Source organism: Mesoplodon mirus, assembly GCF_964341445.2.
Source record: "Mesoplodon mirus genome assembly, chromosome: 4".
NCBI lineage: Eukaryota > Metazoa > Chordata > Mammalia > Artiodactyla > Ziphiidae > Mesoplodon > Mesoplodon mirus.
In genome coordinates this window covers 13,876,357-13,895,371 of record NC_138979.1, presented here as the reverse complement: position 1 = coordinate 13,895,371, position 19,015 = coordinate 13,876,357, and the positions used below count along the sequence as shown (strand labels likewise).

The 19,015-nt window shown below is 39.1% G+C and overlaps 1 protein-coding gene across 13 annotated transcripts in view; it reads left to right on the top strand.

Moving 5' to 3' along the window:
- The window catches only part of MLLT10 (MLLT10 histone lysine methyltransferase DOT1L cofactor), a 248,902-nt gene that overhangs the window by 210,332 nt on the left and 19,555 nt on the right, over window positions 1-19,015 (top strand). For all 13 annotated transcript variants that reach the window (XR_014293707.1, XM_082617236.1, XM_082617235.1 and 10 more), the window contains one exon: window positions 9,574-9,752. Coding sequence is in view for 12 of the 13 variants with exons in the window: in XM_082617236.1 (XP_082473362.1) it covers window positions 9,574-9,752 (179 nt within the window). In the remaining variant the exon portion in view is untranslated. The remainder of the gene's footprint in view (window positions 1-9,573; window positions 9,753-19,015) is intronic.

The following is a 19,015-nucleotide window of genomic DNA, read 5'->3' as shown; positions in this document are numbered from 1 at the left end:
CTTAAAGGGCAAAGTGAACAAGAACTAATAGACTCCTAATATTATTACCATTAGACTAACTTAGGTCTGATCATTCTCTGCCCTTATGAGCATGCATTCAAGGTGTAAGTTCCCAGCAGAGACAGTTCGCCTCAGATTGGATTACATGTTCATCCCTGGGCCAGGAGTGCATGAAGTGGAGGAGGGGTACTTCCCTAATAGAAAATAGGGTGCTATTTGGAAAAGAAATGGGAAAGAGGTCTAGGCAAGTAAAATTAGAACTTCCCCTAAGGACTTCCTTTCAGTTTATGTGTCACTTTACAAAGGCCTACCCTTTACTGCGAATTTTTCTTTTCTCTTTTTTTTGGGGGGGGGTACTGCTAATCTTAAGTTACCCCTCGTATTCTGTCATAGCACATTCTACTTTTTCATCATAGCACTAATATTTGTGTGATTATTTAACGTGTGACTCCTTTACTTTAAGCTTCACGAGTGCAAGGATGGTATCTGTTTTCTTCTTTGTAGCATCTTTAGCAGCAAGTATTGTATCTGGGCATATTAGGTGCATAAATATTTGTAGAATATTGTAAAATCAGGTCAGCTCTGCAGTATTCAATTGATATCAAAATGATATTCAAAACATTTAAAAATATTTTAAAGTGAAATGAGAAAATATGGTAAGTGTAAGAGGATTAAAAATTCTATGTCCAGTATATAGGCAACTATATAGAGCAAAACTGTAAATTCTGCACCAAGAAGTTTGAAAATATATAAAAATATTAACAGTCTTTGTGGTTGATTTTTTTTTTTCCTACTTTCCCATCTACTTAAAATTTAAATAATGAGTATGTGTTGTCTTTACGGGTAAATTCAAAAGAAACAACACATAATGAACAAAATTGGGATTGATGCAAAATACTTTACTCTATCTACCAAATATAGCTTATCAAGTTTAGGTGATTTTAACTTCTAGATGCACTTCAGACACATCTTTCTTCATGGTCAGTTCCACTGCCATTTTCAGAGGATCATAATCTTTCATCTAGTTTATGGAATAGCCTCTTAAATGATCTTTCTGTTTCCACTCTTCCTCCTTTCTATTCATTTGCTACACAGCAGTTAGAGGGATGATATTTTAAAAATCCAGTTCTCACTATTCGTCTTTATTGTCTTCCCATTGATCTTTTTAAAAAATATTTATTTATTTATTTTTGGCTGCGTTGGGTCTTTGTTGCTGCGCATGGGCTTTTCTCTAGTTGCAGAGAGCGGGGGCTACTCTTCATTGCGGTGCGTGGGCTTCTCATTGTGGTGGCTTCTCCTGTTGCGGAGCATGGGCTGTAGGCACGCAGGCTTCAGTAGTTGTGGCTTGTGGGCTCTAGAGTGCAGGCTCAGTAGTTGTGGCACACAGGCTTAGTTGCTCTGCAGCATGTGGGATATTCCCGGACCAGGGCTTGAACCCATGTCCCCTGCATTGGCAGGTGGATTCTTAACCACTGCGCCACCAGGGAAGTCCCCTTCCTATTGATCTTAACATAAATTCTAAACACCTCTGCATGGCTTACAAGGTCCTGTGAGATCTACTCCTTCCCCTCTCTAACCTTGTCTTCTACCACTCTCTCCACTATACTTGAGCCATATTACCTTTTTTTTTTAACTTGTCTTTTTAAATTTTTTTTGCGGTACGCGGGCCTCTCACTGTTGTGGCCTCTCCCGTTGCGGAGCACAGGCTCCGGACGCGCAGGCTCAGCGGCCATGGCTCACGGGCCCAGCCACTCCGCGGCATGTGGGATCTTCCCGGACCGGGGCACGAACCCACGTCCCCTGCATCAGCAGGTGGACTCTCAACCACTGCGCCACCAGGGAAGCCCTTAACTTGTCTTTTGAATGAGCTTTTCTGCTTCATTCTTTGCTCAGTTAACAACTACATACCTAACCTTTAGGTCTTGTTATATCATTTCTTCAGACAGATCTTTTCTGCTTCTTAATTTTTCACTCTCATTATACCCTTTCTCTTCCATCATATAGCGTTTGCCACAATTTATAGTTGTGGTTTTTAAAAATATTTAATTAATTAATTTATTTGGTTGCTCTGGGTCTTAGTTGCTGCCAGCAGGCTCCTTAGTTGCAGCTCGCGGGCTCCTTAGTTGTGGCATGCGAACTCTTAGTTGTGGCATGCATGTGGGATCTAGTTCCCTGACCAGGGATCAAACCCGGGACCCCTGCATTGGGAGCACAGAGTTTGACCAGGGAAGTCCCATGTGTTTGTTTTGGTGTTTGCCTCCCTAATTGTATATTCCTGAAGAACAGAGATCTTTTCTGTCTTGTTCCCTACTTTATTCCCTGCTCTGAGCACAGTGCCTGTCTTTTAGTACATATGAAATAAATATTTCTTGGGTGGATGGATAAATGAATCAGTATGTTACTGCCACTCTCTGTATCATTCTGCATCTTTGTTTCTTTTTGTTTTGTTTTGTTTTTCATTTCATCCTTTTTTTAAATTTTTTTTATTGAAATATAGTTGATTTACAGTATCTTTATTTTAAAACATCCCATTGTCGTGAGTAAAAAATGGGGACTGTTTGTGCTGAGACTCCAGTTCTTAAAAGTACCTGTGAAGGTGGCCTAGTTCGTTCACAGCATGATAAATTTGCTAGAGCACACATTTGTGCGCACACACACATTTGCACACATATGCACACTTGCCTCAAATGAGCAGCCTAGAAACAGAAAAGACAAATGAAGACTCCTAGTCTACACAGCTTATGAAACAATAACAATAGCCTCTAAGTGTCTAGTGTGTGCCAGGCATTTAATCCTTACAACCTAATAAACGACAAGGTGTTCTCATGAACCCCACTTCACCTCTTTTTTTGTTTTTTAAAATAGATTTATGTATGTATGTATGGCTCCATTGGGTCTTTACTGCTGCATGCGGGCTTTCTCTACCAGCAGCAAGCAGGGGCTACTCTTCGCTGTGCTGCGTGGGCCTCTCATTGCTGTGGCTTCTCTTGTTGCAGATCACGGGCTCTAGGCATGTGGGCTTCGGTAGTTGTGGCATGCAGGCTTAAATAGTTGTGGCACGCAGGCTTTAGTAATTGTGGCTCGCAGACTCTAGAGTGCAGGCTCAGTAGTTGTGGCATACGGGCCTAGTTGCTCCCTGGCGTGTGGGATCCTCCCAGACCAGGGCTCGAATCCGTGTCCCCTGCATTGGCAGCGGATTCTTAACCGCTGTGCCACCAGGGAAGCGCCCCCCCACTTCACCTTTAAGGAAAGAAGCTTAGCGAAGTTAAGTTGCTTGACCAAAGTCACGCAGCTGATCTCAGGTCCAAATGAGCCCAACCCTGCAAGTTTAATTACTAAGCTATACTGCCTTGCCAAATAGAGTTTCACTCATTCAATACTGAATGATAATAATAAATATGTATTGCAAATCTAGTATGCCTGGCACTGCTCTAAGTACAATACTGGGAATAAGGCAGTGAACAAAGCAGACTCCCATCCTCATGGAGAGTACATTTCAGAGGGACATGGGAAAGACAGTGAACCAAAGGAATAAGGAAAACATGCAGAATGATAAATGTGATAACGAGCATGGAGAAAAATCAAGCAGGGAAGTAGATGGGTGCAGTGAGGGGGTTGCAGTACTCAACAGGGTGGTCAAGGAAGACCTCTCGGAGAAGGTGCCATTTGAGCCGAGACCTGAAGGGTGCCAAGACATCTGTGAGGAACCCAAGGAAACTTCGGACAGAGGAGGAGACGCAAGCACGGTCTGTCTGGCACACCCTGACGCTAAGAACCCCAGAGGGGAGCCTTTTTCAGGACAGCTGCATGTTATACCTGCGCTGCTTCTCTCCCTCGGGCGCCCGTGGGTGGGTGAGCAGGTCTCCGTCCTCACCGCCACTGTCACACGTGACGGCTGACCCAGGCTGGTCCTAAAGCCCGGGCCTCCTCTCTCGCCAGTTCCATTCGCCAAAATTCATTCCACACGAGGTGCGCTCCTCCTGACACTGCTCATTCCACACGTCCTCCCACGCCTGGTTACACACAGGTAAAAGTGTGGTAATGCACCTTTGTTTGCCCATTGGATTAACAAAGATCTAAAGACTAGATAAAATCGAGCGTGAGGTGGAAAACAGGCACTTGGTCTCTGTTGGTGAAGAGTGTAAACTGGTACAGCTACCCTGAACGGAAGGTGCACAATATTGTATCCTGAACAGGTGAATTTGAGGGTATTTTCCTTGAGCTTGTGCATTGCAGGATTCAGTTATATTTAATCAGATGAATGTCACCTTGATTTGGATTAAAAGAGCATATAACTTGTAAAAGATGAAAATAGAGTGAAGTTGAATAGAAAGCAGGTACAGAACAATCTAAGGAGGATTATTTGCCTTGTGGAAAAGGATCTAGAGGTCTTAGTGAACGGTTAATGCTGTACCATCATACCTGAGGTATGAGGGAGTTGAGGTGAGCCAGTGATCCTCATTTTCCGAAAAAGATTTAGAATTCCATGCTTTCCTGACTTGATAGGAAAGGAAAATTTTGATTTGTTCTATTTTATTACAGTAACCTGAATACCAGTTTCCAAGTGTGATTGCTGCGTTTTTAGCTGTGCAGTTTCCCATTTAAGATCAAGCTAATGCAGTTAAAAAACAGACTTAAGTTTAGAGATGGAAGATCCTCAAACACACCACAGTTTTACTTCTCAGTATTATACTTTCATGATATATTGTTGCATGTGGTAATGGTATTTGCAGTTTTCAAAGTGTAGTACGGACATTAGAGGACCTGACAATTAAAATACTGTACTTTCCTGACTTAAAGATGAATTTTTAACTGGAGCACTAACTCTAAAATAGCTATAGCTACCATTTATGGTAACTTACTGTGTATTAGGCACTGTTAGGGCCTTTACATGGGTATTCTCAAAAACCTTTAAGGTAGCTATTACCTTGGTTTTTAGAAGAGAACAGTATGGAGGCTCACAAGGTTGGGAGAGCCGGGACGTTGTCTCAGTCAGAAACTTGTCCTCTTGTGATGTCAGCCTGCTGCCTCCAGCTCACTTCTGTCTTTTAGTTTTGGGAATTGGAGATTCCACGTACAGTATGCTTTTCGACATTAAAAAAAATCAGCACTCTACCTTTTAAGGTACTTTGAAAAAGCTGAGTTCAAGTACTTCTCTCTGGAACTCTTCCACCCCAGTCTCTTCCTCTGAACTTAAGTCGTTTTTTGTATCGTATGTCCTTCTTATGGTATTTAGCATTTCCTTCCTGTATCATAGTAGCTTGGGAGTACTTATTAGCTCTGCTGTGAGACTATAAGTTCTTTGAAGGATGAATTCCTTTCTGTTCTTTGCTATCTTCATTGCCTTTTAAAAAATTATTATCAGAACCTCAATAAGTATTTGTTGAAAGAACTATGGGGTAAACAACTTAAAACAATTTTTTTTTCTCACCTACATGCCTGTCCTTTGGAATGTAGGTTTATAAATATTCACTGCATTTATGTGCTCTTTTCTGTCCTCCACAGCCAAACTTCTTAAAAGAGTTATCGTGCCAAAATTTCTTGTTACTTTTCATGACTTCTTTCTCTGGCCTTACCTTAAATGACCAATAGAATCATTTGACCTTTTCCTTTGAAATTCTCTTAGGTGGTTTCTAAGATTCTCTCTGTTTCCTTATTTTGTTCTTTGTGGTCCATCTTTCTTTGTCTACCCTTTAAATGGTAATGTTCCCTAGGTCCTGTCTTTAGTCCTCTTCTCTTGATCACACCAAGAACTTCCCTGGGTGATCTCATTTTTCCTTGCCTTGCCTTTGACCAGCTTCCATATCACAGATTTTTTTTTTTTTGCGGTACGCGGGCCTCTCACTGCTGTGGCCTCTCCCGTTGCGGAGCACAAGCTCCAGGCGCGCAGGCCCAGCGGCCACGGCTCACGGGCCCAGCCGCTCCGCGGCACGCGGGATCCCCCCGGACCTGGGCACAAACCTGCGTCCCCTGCATCGGCAGGCGGACTCTCAACCACTGCGCCACCAGGGAAGCCCCATATCACAGGTTTTTAATCAAATACTTACAGGAGCTAGGTAGGTAACATAAATGACTGACGAAGAGGTGAAGCATAAGGAATGGTGGGACTCTGGTGGGTTAAGGAATCAATGCCCTGTCCAGAGCTCGGGCGGATTGTTGCTATTTCAGAATATAGTATCCAGTGTTGACAGAGCTTCAGGTTTTTCAGGAGAAATTAGAAATCTAGACTTTTTAATATGAAATTTCCGTGTTTCTAAATATGAACTAGTTAGCAGGCCAACAGTAAGCCTTTCTGAGTTTTCACATTTACTTATTCTATCTTTGTCATCCTTCTGGCTCCTGATTTGTGTCTCCAGACCTGATTTTTTTCTGCTGAGCTTCAGGCTCATCCCATTCTGTTTTAGATGATATAGGAGTTTCGTGTCCCACAGGCATCTCAAAGACTGTGATGATCAACCTCAACCTCAAACATGTAATTAGGAAGTGGTTTTGGTTGTAAAGTCACATGGCTATGAGTTTGACTCCTGGTTCTACCATCTACTAGGTCACTAAAGGAATTAGTTTATTTCTTCAAACTTCTGTTTGCTCATATGTAAAATGGGAGTAATAGTTACTTCATTGGTCTGTGGTCCTAGCACAGTGACCTACACATAGTAACAAGTGCTGGATACTCTCAGTTGCTGTTTCTACTTCAGTGAATGTTACCACTCTCACAGTCACTTACTGGTGTTTAAGAGTCTTTTTTTATTTATTTATTTATTTTTGACTGTGTTGGGTCTTTGTTGCTGCACGTGGGCTTTCTCTAATTGCGGCGAGCAGGGGCCACTTTTCCACGTGGTGCATGGGCTTCTCCTTGCGGTGGCTTCTCTTGTTGTGAAGCACCGGCTCTAGGCACCAGGCTTCAGTAGTTGTGGCATATGGCCTCAGTAGTTGTGGCGCACGGGCTTAGTTGCTCCGTGGCATGTGGGATCTTCCCGGAACAGGGATCAAACCTGTGTCCCCTGCATTGGCAGGCAGATTCTTAAACACCACACCACCAGGGAAGTCCTAAGAGTCATTTTTGACTCTTCCCTCTTTTTTATTCTTCAGATCTAATTAGTTACCAGTCCTATGAATGTTGTCTTTGTAATGTCTCATTACTGCTGTTACCTTAGGTTTGTTTTTTTTAATATTATTATTATTTTTGCTCATCAGTATCATTGTAGCAGCCCTTAACAGCTTTCTCAGTCTCTGTTTAAATCCCCTCCCCAATCTGTTCTCAGCCTTGTACCAGTGATTTACTTATGTTTTGCTGAAACACCAATCTGATCACACCAGACTTCTGCTTACAATACTTCGGTGGCTTCCGATTGTCTCTAAATTTTTAACTTTTAACATTTTAACTTTTAATGTTCTTCTTGATTTGATTCCTGCTTATTTTTTAGCCTCATTTCTTGCTTAAGCTACACGGATGGCACTTGGAAGTTCTTAGAATCCACCTGGCTCTGTGGCGCCTGTTTCTTCCTCAGAATGCCCTTCACCTCTGTCCTGCAGCTCCTTTAGAAATTAGCTTTAAAGGCACACATCTCTCCCAGTTCGCTTTTTGACCCCATCCTCTCTCACTCCAGGTCTGGGTTAGATAACCCTCTTTATGCACTCATAGCCTCCCGAGGATATCTCTATCATAGTACTCTTCACGGTCTTTTGTAATTGTCTCTTTTTTCCACTAAGCTTCTTGAAGGCGGAGACCACATATCTTGAATGGCTTTGTATCTCTAGGGCTTAGAATAATGTCTGGCAAACAGTGAGCTCTCAGATGTTTGTGGAATGAATGTATTTGTTAAGTGGATAAATTATCTTTATTCTGGAGAAATTGTAGATATAAAAAGATTCTTAGGAGCCTCAATTATAGTTGTAAGGCCTTTAAAAATGTCCCAGTTTTTGTATTCCCCTTGTTTGAAGATTATAGATACTTTTATTTATTATGAATCAATAATATTTATATTCTTTAGAACAAAGTAAATTTTACTGTTGATATAACCAAGCACTGTGTTTTCTCAAAAAAATTTTTTTGACTATAGCATACTTAGGTTCTTTTTTTCTGCTTTCCTCTTGTTTATAGTGTCAAGTTCTTAAGGTCTTATTCCCTCCCACCCTCCCAAGAGCCCTGGTTTATTATAAGATTTCTCAGCTTCCATTGCTATTGACTCTATGGGCCAGATAATTGTTAGTTATGAGGAGCTGTCTTGTGCATTGTACAATGTTTAGCAGCATCCCTGGCCATTACCTACTAGATGCCAGTAGTACCTCCTAGTTTTGACAACCAAAAATGTGTCCAGACATTGTCATATGTCTCTTGTGAAGCAGAATCACCCCTGGTTCAGAACCCCACTGGTTTATAGAGATTCCTGTCTCTTAACCTTTATCCTCAAAGAGCCTCTCCTTCTCTGTGGACTCTTTGTTTATCAGCATAAGAGCATGATCTCCCATCTTGAAAAAAAAAAGAAACAAAAAACCCACAAAACACTTTTTAAAGTAACTCCTAGTTTCTGCTTAACTTTTGCTCATTTTCTCTTTCTGTCCTCTGTCCATCCACTTTTCTAGAGTGAATTGCTTCTACTCTTTCTTTCTGGCTTTTTAACCCTGTGATGCTACTGAAAATGCTTTCAAATCTCTTTCCTCTTTCCCTGTGTTCTCTGAAGTGAATGCTACCACCACCTAGCTTTCCACGTCACCATCATCTCTTAATCCTCTGGTCCCTGACCACCCCGACTGCTACTTAGATACCCCATTTGGTCCGTCATAAAGTCCTGTTTATTCTACCTCCTGAATATCTATAGAATCCACCTGTATTCTTTATTCTCACTGCTGTGTCCCACCAGTGGCATCAGGCTCTTTGTTTTTCTCGGAATATCAAGTCTAGTCCTGTTCCATTTTATTTTCTGCTCTGTAATGTGGATGACCTTTCTAAAACAAAGTCTCTTCCCATTTCAGACCTTCTCAATCATGAGTGCTGGGGCTCTAGTATCTGCATTTTTGAAAAGCTTACCAAGTGATTTTTATACAGCTCTAAATTCTTCATTCTCCTATTTCAGAAACATGTTACTGCTCTTAGGAATTCCTAAACCCCTTATTATTATTTTTACAAAGCACTTCCTGATGTGATCTCTGTCTCTTAACAAATCATCTTTGACGTATGAAAAAAGTCTTAGTTTCTTTAAGACAAGTGCTTTATGAAAAGTCAGTATTTATACATTTAGTTCATGGGGTTTTGTTTGTTTGTTTGTTTGTTTGCTTGCTTGCGGTACACGGGCCTCTCACTGTTGTGGCCTCTCCCGTCGCGGAGCACAGGCTCCGGACACGCAGGCTCTGGACGCACAGGCTCAGCGGCCATGGCTCACCGGCCCAGCCGCTCCGCGGCATGTGGGATCTTCCCGGACCGTGTTTTTTTTTTTTTGACATCAATAAAATTTATCATTGTGGGAGGGATCAGGAGGAAATGTGGGTATTCTAACTTATTGATTAATGTTGTGTATCTGTGACAAATTTGACTGCTAAATTATAAAATATTTAAATAAGATTTTTTTCTTGTAGGTATTTATAGCAGCAGTGATGTAGCAGTATCATTTCCAAATGTAGCATCTGGCTCAGGATCCAGTACTCCTGTCTCCAGTTCTCATTTACCTCAGCAACCTTCTGGGCATTTACAGCAAGTGGGAGCGCTCTCCCCGTCTGCTGGGTCGTCTGCACCCTCTGCTGTTGCTACAACTCAGGTAACTTATTACCATGTTACAAAGTAACATGTACATCCGTTTGTCTTTTTTTTTCTAAACATCTTTATTGGAGTATAATTGCTTTACAATGGTGTGTTAGTTTCTGCTGTATAGCAAAGTGAATCAGCTATATGTACACATATATCCCCATATCTCCTCCCTCTTGTGTCTCCCTCCCACCCCTCTAGGTGGTCACAAAGCACCGAGCTGATCTCCCTGCGCTATGCAGCTGCTTCCCACTAGCTAGCTATTTTACATTTGGTCGTGTATATATGTCCATGCCACTCTCTCACTTCATCCCAGCTTACCCTTCCCCCTCCCCGTGTCCTCAGGTCCCTTCTCTACATCTGTGTCTTTATTCGTCCTGCCCCTAGGTTCTTCAGAACCATTTTTTTTCCTTTAGATTCCATATATATGTGTTAGCATACGGTATTTGTTTTTCTCTTTCTGACTTACTTCACTCTGTATGACAGACTCTTGGTCCATCCACCTCACTACAGATAACTCAATTTCGTTTCTTTTTATGGCTGAGTAATATTCCGTTGTATATATGTGCCACATCTTCTTTATCCATTCATCTGTTGATGGACACTTAGGTAGCTTTCATGTCCTGGCTATTGTAAATAGAGCTGCGATGAACATTGTGGTACATGACTCTTCTTGAATTATGGTTTTCTCAGGGTATATGGGATTGCTGGGTCGCACGGTAGTTCTATTTTTAGTTTTTTAAGGAACCTCTATACTGTTCTCTGTAGTGGCTGTATCAATTTACATTCCCACCAACAGTGCAAGAGGGTTCCCTTTTCTCCACACCCTCTCCAGCATTTATTGTTTGTAGATTTTTTGATGATGGTCATTCTGACTGGTGTGAGGTGATACCTCATTGTAGTTTTGATTTGCATTTCTCTGCTGATTAGTGATGTTGAGTATCTTTTCATGTGTTTGTTAGCAATCTGTATATCTTCTTTGGGGAAATGTCTATTTAGGTCTTCTGCCTATTTTTGGATTGGGTAGTTTGTTTTGTTGATATTGAGCTGCATGAGCTGCTTGTATATTTTGGAGATTAATCCTTTGTCAGTTCCTTCATTTGCAAATGAAAGTAAGTTAGATTATAGGGGAGATAAATGAAATAGGGCTTCCTATAGGAATTTATAAAATATCTCAACCTGTATTGACATGAGTGGAAATAATACACATTTTTACATGATATTCATGGGAGAGCACAGAAGAATATGTTGGCACCAACTGATTCTTTTCAATTTCTGAGTTCCTGATTTTGTCCTAATGATGTAAAATAGTAATTTGGGGGGAGCTTTTATTCCCTCTTTTAAAAGTAGGACTTACAAAGTATGAACCATTTTTGGACTTCTGTGGTTTTAAAAATTCCTTTCATAATTTTAAAATCACAGAAATAATATATGAATATCTGTGGTGTAAATTTTTAAAAACCAGTGAAGGAGAATATAGGATTAAGAGTGAATGATTCTTTTAAGTACTTATATGGTGTTCTTTCTTGTGATAAAGAAGGAATATTTATAATATTATAAATAATGGTGACTATGTTGGTGGTTTTGCATTTATTTATCCTTTTCCTTCATTTTAGATCTGGAACTTGATAGGTGACCTAGTCTACAAGAATGCTCTAAGAGCCAGAGTCAAACCAGAGAAATCATAATTATACAAATAGGATAGTAAATGGGCACAACTGCGCGCGTGCACACACACGCGTGCGTGCACAAACACACGCATGCACACACACGAACACACACTCACTCCCCATCCCCAACCCCCATGTTTCCTCAAAGGTAATAATTTAAAATTCCTAAAGTATATATATTTTTTCTTTATTTGGAATTCTTTATAATTTTATTAGTTTCATTTTACCCAATGCCTCTAATAGTCTCAGAGTTTTAAGAAAATTATGACAAAGACAAATGTCTAATTATAAACAACTAGTTTAGTTGTTTGTAAGTTGCTGTAAACTTCTACTTTATGTATGTGTTCATAATTTCTATTGTACGGGCCTTAGAATATATGTACACTTTTCCAGCATTTTCTGTAAGTTGTACATCAGAGCACAGCATTAAGTTATTTTTAAAGTATGTAATGGTGCAGTGCAAACGATCACCATTATAATTAGATCAAGAATTAGAATAAACAACAGTTCAGCACAGAAAAACAATGGCATGGTTAGTGGTATTGTCTTTGAAAATGAAAGTTAACAATTTGGTGAACTTCTCAACCTGACTATTTTAGGAGAGTTTTTCTCTAGCTCATTTCACTAGCCTTGGTGAGGTATAGGCATAATGATAGGGGTTTGGGGTTAGAGAGGGTGAAAGGATAGATGAGAAAATGGCTCTTATTAATGGTTTTATCTCTTTTAATTAAGTGTAACCATATGCTGTTGATAGCTTTATATCCTTGGAAAGAGTCTCACATGAACATTTTCAATGTGCATTTTTCTTTGCTTTCTTTCTAAAATTCTAAAAGTCTGTTTTAATTACCCTCTGGTTAATTCCAGGCTGAATTAAGCAAAAATCTCATTTCTTCCCATTCATTATGTTTGTGGTTTTGGGGGTTGGCTTTAGGGAGGTGGGTGGGGGAAGTGGTAGTGAAGAGAAATTTATAGCTAGAGGGAAAATTCCACTTAACATATGACTCAGCTGAAGAACAAAGAAATCATAGTTGCAAGTAATCCAGGATTCAGTCCAATTAAAATCTTCACTGTTTATCCTCTTCCCTGTTTCAGTAAGATGGGTCTCTTATAAATATGATCATCCAGTGAGACTCACATGCTGCATGCCGAGACAGCTGCACCTCTGTTTCTGTCCAGCAGTAAACGCTTTCTGCCTTCAAGCCGGAGCTTATTTAACCTGGCTTATCTGGTGCTGCTGTAGCAACCATCAGTCTCCAGGCAACTGAGGCAGGTTGACCTCTGAGTCGAACTGAGTGCAGAACTACTTCAGTTTAGCTGCCTTAGACAATAGTTTTGGTGTTGAATGTGCAAAGTGTGAATTTTCTAGGCAGTGTGCAAAGGAAGGATACAGAAATATTTAGAATAAATAGAATGTTTAGATAGAACTCCTAAAATTGTGATGCACTTGGTAATTTAATCTTCTTTCCAAAATGACAGAAGTTTATTTCTGTTTAACTTATGTATAGGCCTTGTATGTTTTCAGGTCCTGCAATTCAGTGTGTTTAGATAATCACATCCTACCCTTTTAGTTAGAGTCTCTTTATAGGTAGTTGATGTAAAAATGGAGAGAGTAGTGCTATAAGTGTGCAAATCAAAACTATCAATATTTAAAATATAATTATAGAAGCCTTGTCACAATTATTGAGAAAACCATCACACCAGCAAGCAAATGTTTTAAAAAATATAAATCAGAGAATAGAAGTGTTAAATTTGAACGATGTTTTGACTTTCCTCCTTTCCCTCCCAAAAACTTAATGAAAGCAGTAATTTTTAGTGATGGTCTTGGTGCCGGCAGGATAAAAATCCATAGGTCATTCATCTTTCTGGCCTTGGTTTTAAGTAAGATAGACAGGCCTCTTCTTTGGTTTATTTGCTGTCTTAAGGATTGTTCCCAGGCAAGTGGTCAGGGAAGTAAGATCAGGAAGAGCTAATAGAAATTTAAAACTGAAACTAGATTTGTGCCTTTAATGGGGCAAAAAGGAGACACTTGTAAAAATGTGGGGAGACAAAGTCTGATGCTTAGCAGCCCTAATTTGAAAAAAAACTTTAAAAATGTTTGATAACCTAGTTTTATATTGTTTGACGTCAGATCCTTTTGTTTTATTTGATAAACTTGTCTTTAGGGTACTTATTCCTTCACAGATATCAGCAGTATAGTTACAGTTATAGTTCCTTATCGTTATTGGAAGATACAACTGCTGTCCTTGTGATGTTTCAGTGATGGGTACTCTGCTCTTGTACCGTGGGTAGAGGTATAAATTAGTTTCTATAGGTGTGCCGTTAATGTTTCATTTTGCCTTTCAAATTCCACTGTTTCTTAGTTCCGCATTCGTTCTGTTTTGTCTTCGGAAGCATTCTGGTGCTTTTGTTTGAAGGATGATTGCTTTAATAGAGTTTAAGACAGAATGTAATGAAAATAATTGTATTCTAATATGTCTTGCATTCTGAGTTTTGCTTTTGGATACAGTCTTCATGTAGATAATCATGGTTCCTTGTTTACTCTGTGTTACTATTATAAAAATGATACAGGTTTTAAAGTAATTTAATTGAAGGAACTTCTAAGGTTTATTTATGTGATATTTAGTAAATGCAGATAAATTTAAGTATTTTAAAGGTATAATTTAGTGACTAATGTTTTGCAGATTTCTGTGAGACTTTTACTTCAAGTATCTTAACTTTGGTGTGTGTGTTGGGGAGTTGTCTTAGATGTAATCCTGATTTCCTTTCAGATGATGGCTGATAGGGCACTTTGATTCTGTTTGGGAAAATGGTTCAGTTTCCCAGGCCGATTCACCTGTCTTTGGAGGAGCTCTGACTTGATTGGTCAGAACGGAAGTTTCATCTATTTTATTTTATTTTACTTTACTTTATTGTTGTATCCTGCTTTTTAATTAATTAATTAATTTATTTATTTTTGGGCTGCATTGGGTCTTGCTGCACACAGGCTTTCTCTAGTTGTGGCGAGCGGGGGCTACTCTCCGTTGCGGTGCGCGGGCTTCTCATTGCGGTGGCTTCTCTTGTGGAGCACAGGCTCTAGGCACGTGGGCTTCAATAGTTGCGGTACGCGGGCTCAGTAGTTGTGGCACACGGGCTTAGTTGCTCCGCAGCATGTGAGATCTTCCTGGACCAGGGCTCGAACCTGTGTCCTCTGCATTGGCAGACGGATTCTTAACTGCTGCACCACCAGGGAAGTCCCTGTTTTAAATAATTACATAATGACTTGTAATTTTAAGGAAGTTCACATTCTGAGTAGAATAAGTTTTTATAAGTGTTTTCTAATGTTACTTACTTTTGGATGATGAAGAGGTTAAGTGACATAGATCATGAGCCTCTGTGTTGAGGGGTATCTCTTTGAAGAAACATTCTTAGGAATTTTACTGTGTCTGTTTGTGTGGCACAATACAAAATAGCAGAAATTTGGGTCCGAAATCCTAGATTCCTGGAGCATTGCTGCTCACTAGTGTGTCTGTGGGTAGGTCTTTTACATTTGTGAATGTTGATTTTTTTTTCATATGTGAAATGGGATACTTTAAATACCTGTTCTACCTGCTGTACAGGTATATTCTGAAGTTCAAGCGAGCATAAGTACTTTGCAGGCCATGAATTACTTTGGAATTAATGGTTATTACACCCATTTAGTCATTTCACATACAGCTGTTGACTAAGGTCTTTTCCATTCTTAAATTATTTCAATAGCCTCTTTAGTCCTAGGGACTTAATTTCCACCCCAAAAGGTAGGAGTTATATTGATTAGATATTGACCAATTAAGAAACCTGCTTAGAATTGGTGGTTATTCTGCACAGTTCTGTTGCTCAATCATGAGTGTTCATTGATGGTTTAACTACAATTTAATCCCTCCCACTACTTTATAAACTCAATTGTGGGGCATTTCAGCATTAGCCTAAACAATGGTTTTGAATACGTTAAGCTCCTAACAATTAGGGAGCAGTTTGGGGCATTGAATAAAGTGGAATGATGCAATTGAACCTGACAGCTTTAACAGTCAGCCTACTCATGGGACCTGAAAGTTGTTCACACATGGTTTCTTCTCTCATCACATGCTGAGTATTAAAGCCCGATGGTGGTAGCTGACACAGAAATGGGTCTGTTATCAGGATACATTTTAGAGTACAAAGTTAGGATTGAGTTGGAGAATATATGAAACTTTCTATTGTTCTCCAGTTTTTCCTGAAAACTTTTCTAGTTAAACAAATTGTGTATAAATTGTCATTAAACTATTTGAATCCTTACATTATATTTGCTGTATTGCTATGTTATTATAGAATATATAGATTAAAATATCATTGCATAATGAGGCAGTACCATCTAATTTTTCTTAGGGAAACGTTGTACTCTGAAATATAGCCATGTTAATATCAGAATATAATTGGCACATTATGTTCTCTAACGAAGTTAATGGCAAAGATGGAAACCATAATAGTTTATGAAAAGAAGTTTTAAATAACAAGGTAAAGTTTGAGTGCTTGCCATCTGCCACGCATTCTTCTCAGCCCTAACTTCTCAGCAGTAACTCAAGTCTCACAGTATTCTTAGGAGGAAGGTACTATTTCTGTCTCCATTTTTACAGTTGGAAATTGAAGACAGAGAGCTTTATTGCCTCACCCAAGGTGAGATAGTTTGTCTTACGGCCGATATAGTGATAACAAAAAGTTTTTTCTTGTAAGAGTATGGATGAAGTAGGAATTTTTTAAAATAATACTGTTTAGTGAGCTGACAGTATTTCAGAAGAACGCATTTTAAAATCATGTGTCAGCGTTGGAAAGTTTGAAGAAGAAGCTACTGTGTTTTAGAGCTTGTTTGAATCATTCGACTTTAATGTTTATTGACAGGTTAATTGTGCATTTAAAAAGTGCTTGCTATGACCTCTTCCTATGAGTGAAGCATGAAGTTTCATACTCACCTCTAGGTGATGCATTGCTATGATACTTTCCAAAGGTGAAATTTTGATAGGTACTGTTCTTTCAAACCTAATTTTTCTTCTTTATACTTTATTTTTCTGCCTTTACCAACATTAGGGAGGAAAAAAAATCTACCAAAACAATACTCACTTTTAAGTCTGATACTCAGATAATTGAGTAGATTTAGCCTGATTTTTTTCCTCTCTACTAACTCCTTTAGAATGAGCCAAGTGCCTAGGAATTTGGTAGACTTACTTCACTGTACAACTAGAACTCTTTCAAAACTTCTCTGTGGTCATAAGGAGACATTTGAAATGTAAGAGGTGAACTATTAATGGGAAAATTCAAGCTGAAATATAATTTTAATCTTGTTAATATTTTAATAGGGTATGTCAGTCTACTTAGGAAACACTAAATTTCTCTGATTTATTTTGAGTTTCACTACTGCCTTGGTGTAGGGACTTGCATATCTTTCTAGATGCTTAACATAGTAAGTTATTCTAAATTTGCTAAGGGTATTCTTTGACTCAGGTACTAAGCATATTTTGCTTCATCGTGACTTAGATTTACCTCAGTAATTATTCAGTTTCTTTTTACTTTACTTGGCTTTGGGTCCATCTTGTAAAATAATTATTACACTTAATGAGACTTTTACTAGGGTATTAGAATAGATATAACATCTTGCGTGGAAGTGGTTCCTTCAATTATTAGTCTTGGGGAAGGAAAAAAGAACCTGTCTAAGGTATAATATATTTGGAAGTGAAAGCAGAAGTTTATTAAGGCAGTATGAACTTATAATTTCATAAAATATTTTAATCTTGATCTAAAACCTGTTTTTACATTTTGAGTAGATGACTTCATTTCATCAGGACACTATAAAGCCAAGTAACCAGTTTTTTGGCAGTCATATTCTTTTTTTTTTTTTAACATCTTTATTGGAGTATAATTGCTTTACAGTGGTGTGTTAGTTTCTGCTGTATAACAAAGTGAATCAGCTATATGCATACATATCCCCTTATATCCCCTCCCTCTTGTGTCTCCCTGCCACCTTCCCTATCCCACCCCTCTAGGTGGACACAAAGCACCGAGCTGATCTCCCTCTGCTATGCGGCTGCTTCCCACTAGCTATCTATATTTGGTAGTGTATATGTGTCCATGCCACTCTCTCACTTCGTCCCAGCTTACCCTTCCCCCTCCCTGTGTCCTCAAGTCCATTCTCTACGTCTGTGTCTTTATACCTGTCCTGCCCCTAGGTCCATCAGAACCATTTTTTTTTAGATTCACATATATGTGTTAGCGTACGGGATTTGTTTTTCTCCTTCTGATCCACTTCACTCTGTATGACAGACTCTAGGTCTATCCACCTCACTACAAATAATTTCATTTCTTTTTATGGCTGAGTAATATTCCACTGCATATATGTGCCACATTTTCTTTATCCATTCATCTGTTGATGGACACTTACATATTTTTATTTTGTTTAAGCTTCTTATTTTGAAATAATTTTTGGGTGTATAGAAAAGTTGCAAAACCAGTACAGAGTTTATGTGTGTTGTGGAACCTTCACTCAGCCTCCCCAGTGTTTAACAACTCATACTCTTTATAGTGCCAATAGGCCTGAGAACATATTTGTCCACAGTAGACATTCTCTTTCCCGGGGCAAGACAGAATTGAAATAAGGTATGTGCTTCCCTCCAAACACAATTGCCAGTTTTTTGTTTTTTTTTTTAATTGAAGTCTAGTTGATTTACAATGTTGTGTTAATTTCAGGTGTACAGCAAAGTGATTCAGTTATACGTACATATATTTCTTTTTTTTTTTTTCAGATTCTTTTCCCTTATAGGTTATTACAAAATACTGAGCAGAGTTCCCTGTGCCATACAGTGTGTCCTTGTTGGTTATCTATTTTATATATAGTTGTGTGTATATGTTGATCCCAAACTCCTAAGTTATCCCTCTGCCCGTTCCCCTTTCCTCTTTGGTAACCATAAGCTTGTTTTCCATGTTTGTGGATATATTTCTGTTTGTATATAAGTTCATCTGTATCTCTCTCTCTCTCTCTCTCTTTTTTTAAATTCCACATGTGAGCTATATGATATGATATTTTTCTTTGTCTGGCTTACTTCACTTAGTATGATAATCTCTCAGTGCATCCATGTTGCTGCAAATGGCATTATTTCACTCTTTTTTAAGGCTTAGTAGTAGTCCATTGTATACATGTACCACATCTCCTTTATCCATTCATCTGTCAATGGATATTTAGGTTGTTTCCATGTCTTGGCTAGTGTAAATAGTGCTGCTATGAACATTGCGGTGCATGTATCTTTTCGAACTATGGTTTTCTTGGGATGTATGCCCAGTAGTGGGATTGCTGGATCATATGGTAGCTCTGTTTTTAGTGTTTTAAGGATCCTCCATACTGTTCTCCATAGTGGCTGCACCAATTTACATGCCCACCAGAAGTGTAGGAGGGTTCCTTTTTCTCCACACCGTCTCCAGCAATAACAACTGCCAGTTTTTATACCAGGTCTTCTGAAGCAGACCTATGGTACATTAGTAATTTGCTTTCACTGCACTTTAAAAATCCATGTTCAAGGTGTGCTTTGGAGAACCGTGTATATATTGTTTCCCTTATTCCTTGTTCCAG